General features: G+C 35.2%; 1 protein-coding gene across 1 annotated transcript in view; it reads left to right on the top strand.

Annotated features, from left to right (window-relative positions):
- Positions 1-4,010, top strand: part of LOC106478308 (solute carrier family 28 member 3-like) — a 29,964-nt gene that overhangs the window by 8,977 nt on the left and 16,977 nt on the right. The window contains exon 4 of the mRNA XM_013938838.2: positions 1,164-1,382. Within this exon, the coding sequence (XP_013794292.2) occupies positions 1,164-1,382 (219 nt within the window). The remainder of the gene's footprint in view (positions 1-1,163; positions 1,383-4,010) is intronic.

Raw genomic sequence — 4,010 nt, forward strand, 5'->3', positions numbered from 1 at the left:
AGGGACGGCTAGCGCATATAGCCCTCGTGTAGCTTTGCGCGAAATTCAAAACAAACAAACAAATTTGCTGGAAGTTTCTTACTTATAAAGCCTTTCATGCAATGCAAACACTTTTTCTTTAACCATTAGCGTGGTATCCAAAATCGGATCATGCAATTTGTGTGAATCCAGTGACATTGTTTTAGGAAGATAGTCATAGTGTAGCTGTGTGCTAACATTAAACTTTATAACGTGATCCCAGAAATGCTCCAGTGATATTGTTTAGGAAGACAGTGATAGTGTGGCTGTGTGCTAACATTAAACTTTATAACCTGATCTCAGAAACGCTCAGGTGACATTGTTTTAGGAAGATGGAGATAGCGTAGCTGTATGCTAACATTAAACTTTATAACCTGATCCCAGAAATGCTCTGGTGACATTGTTTTAGGAAGACAGTGATAGTGTGGCTGTCTGCTAACATTAAACTTTATAACCTGATCCCAGAAACGCTCCGGTGACATTGTTTTAGGAAAGTAGTGATAGTGTAGCCGTGAGCTAACATTAAACTTTATAACCTGATCTCAGAAACGCTCGGATAACATTGTTTAGGAAGATAGTGATAGTGTGGCTGTGTGCTAACATTAAACTTTATAACCTGATCCCAGAAACGATCTGGTGACATTGTTTTAGGAAGATGGAGATAGCGTAGCTGTGTGCTAACATTAAACTTTATAACCTGATCCCAGAAACGCCACCTTTTCATTTTAAAAATTAGGTAAACTCAGAGATTTATTGCATTTCTATGAGATTTATGAAGTCGGTATGTAAACAGGAAATTACGCCTAGGGTTGAATCAGAGTAAACAGGACATAATGCCTCGGAATTACTAACTTATTGGTACCTGTATTGTTGTCCCAGTGACAAAACGTTATGTTACTATAGTGCCATATATGAGACTGACAATACTGATAGTGACCGTTTTTCTTCACAGCCTTAGAAGTTCAAGCTGCGTATCTAATAATAATCGAACATTTAATAATTAATATCTGGTAATCAAAACAGTGAAAAAAGTAGCAACTAAGTAATAATTAGACTTAGGTGATAGAATAAGCTACAAATTATGACAATGAATATTATATGTGTCAGATTTTGTATTATTTGGGTTAATCCTTATTGTTTTCCAGGTAAAATGGCGTCAGGTTTTATGGGGCTCCACTTTGCAGTTTGGTTTTGGTCTGTTGATCCTCCGCTGGGATGTGGGCCAAGAAATATTTTCCTGTTTGGGTGATAAGGTGAAGACGTTTTTAGAGTTTACGGACTTCGGCTCAACCTTCGTCTTTGGTTACCTGATCACTGGAAAGATGGATGACTTACCTGTCCAGCCTGCGCCTTTTGCTTTCAAGGTATACCTGTCAGAGTAAACTACTCAACTTCTTCCGGCAGCACTATTCTGAGGTTTCTATGGGAATCCTCTCTAAACTTTCAACCAGCATATCTTAAAACAGTCATGTTTAACTGATTTTGCGTATGACCGGCATTCTTTATTATAGCAGTGGTTAGCCGGTATTTTTACTGATGTTTTGGGGGATTTATAAGCACTTAAAATAAACATAAGATGCAACAGTTGTCCACAGCTGTCTTATTTCAATACCAGAAATACAGTCATATTCAAACAAAAAAACGTCTGAACGCTTTGAAATTAAGAACGTCTCCTACCCATCCATCATAACATCTATCTGTTTATCTTTGCTTTTTCTTTTGTTTTAATCTGATACTCTTACTGTGATATTCACTATAACAGACATAACTGCTCTATCCAGATTTCAGTGGGTTCTAATATTTAATAATAAAATTGTATTGTTTTGTTTTAATCTGATATTCTAACTGTGATATTCACTATAACAGACATAACTGCTCTATCCAGATTTCAGTGTGTTCTAATATTTAATAATATAATTGTATTGTTTTGTTTTAATCTGATACTCTTACTGTGATATTCACTATAACAGACATAACTGCTCTATCCAGATTTCAGTGTGTTCTAATATTTAATAATAGAGTTGTTTTGTTTTGTTTTAATCTGATACTCTCGATGTGATATTCACTATAATAGACATAACTGCTCTATCCAAATTTCAGTGTGTTTTAATATCTAATTATAACATTTTTTTTAAAGAACTTCAACTATTATAAAATATTGTTAAACCTTCACACGGATCAGACTTCACTGCAATGAACAAAACTTCATCCTCGCCCAAAATGCAGGGCAGTAATCGTTCACGAACAACGCTATTCGAATGTAAAAATTCCCTCAGTGGCACAGCGGTATGTCTGCAGACTTACAACGTTAGCAACCGGGTTTCGATACCCGTGGTGGGCAGTGCACAGACAATCTGTGAGATTGCGTATTCTATTTGGTTATGGTTTTGTTTATCGTTCATTCATTATTCCTTCTATCGTTTAGTTTATCTATGAATTTTAGTTACATTAAAACGATAACTCACCTTCTAGCTAATCACGTCTAGTCTGAGTAAATATGCAAGTATTATGTTTACTGACACCAGTTTCCCCTAGCGGTGGCATACAGATATTATTAACGTTGCACATGAGTATGTAAATTAAGATCACATGATTTGTAATCTCGTGATCTAACAAATGAATAAAAACCCTACATTGAGCTTCAACATATAACTGAAGAGTATTCTTTGTTAATTATTACTCGATGTTGTTAGTAATTTTGTAGTTTAAATACGAAATATTAGTGTTATTAAATTAGATTTTTATTCGTTTGGTTCCTTTTCCTGATTTATTTATTTGTTAAAATACTTATTTATTTTAGCTTATATATTGTATTGCTTATTAAGGTTAGTTTCAAGTCTTGGCTAGGCACATATTTACTTACTGTGGTTTGGTAAAATATCAACTTTGTATTTCGATAGTTTGAAAGTCACACATTGGATTTCCGTGGTTGTAAAAGTATAATTTTTCCAACTCTAGTTGTAGCGGTGTGTTGTTTTAGACCGTTATAAGCTCTTTATCTAGCTTTGTGCTTAACTAAAAACAATATAAAAACAATATTTGTCGTTCATGAATAAAACTATTAAAACACGCCCCGTCACACCAAACATGCTCGCCCTTTCAGCCGTGGGGGCGTTATAATGTGACGATCAATCTCACTATTAGTTGGTAAAACAGTAACCTAAGAGTTGGCGGAGGGTGATGATGACAAGCTTTTCTCCCTCTAGTCTTACACTGCTAAATTAGGGACGGCTAGCGCAGATAGCTTTCGTGTAGCTTTGCGCGAAATTCGAAAAAAACAAATTAAAACACGACTTATTTCATCAGCAAGAATGCAAAATTCTGTCCTACCAGATAAATATCTTTACAAAAAAAAACAATAAAAAACTAAAACAATATCAGTTAATATGAAAAAAATGTACGACCATTTTTAATCCTAAATATTTCATATTTCTACAAAAATATTAAATGACGGACTTACTATTCGAATATTTTGTTGCATCTGAGTTTCTGTCAGTGTTATTACTATAAGATAATATTCTTTAGCTGTTTGTCAAAAAAAAAAAAAGATACGGTAATGCGGATTAAAAGAAATTCATTTTAGGTAATAAATAGCACCACGGCTCAATAGCTTCATGTAGTCGGATAATTGATAGTTCGAGGCAGTTGTGGCCTTGAGCAAGACACTTTACCTAACCTCTTCCAGTCAACCCAGCTATATGATCAGTACCTAGCTGTAGCTGAGGGTTAACCTGCGAGGGCTAGTATTCCGTCCAGGGAGGAATGGGTCATCATTCTAATCTCTTGTACCATTGGAACCAGGGTTCGAAAGCACGGTTATAAAGGCACGGTAAGGACTTATCTGGAAAAAAAACACCAACAACTAAGATATCAGGCAGGCGGTAGTCCTACCTATGTAGGGATTGCTCGGATTGTTCATCGAAATGGTATTTAAATAACTCCTCATAAGTCATCAGAACTTTACAATACTATACAGTGTGTCCTTTGATAAC

This window comes from Limulus polyphemus, unplaced genomic scaffold, assembly GCF_000517525.1.
Source record: "Limulus polyphemus unplaced genomic scaffold, Limulus_polyphemus-2.1.2 Scaffold199, whole genome shotgun sequence".
In the NCBI taxonomy this organism is placed as follows: domain Eukaryota; kingdom Metazoa; phylum Arthropoda; class Merostomata; order Xiphosura; family Limulidae; genus Limulus; species Limulus polyphemus.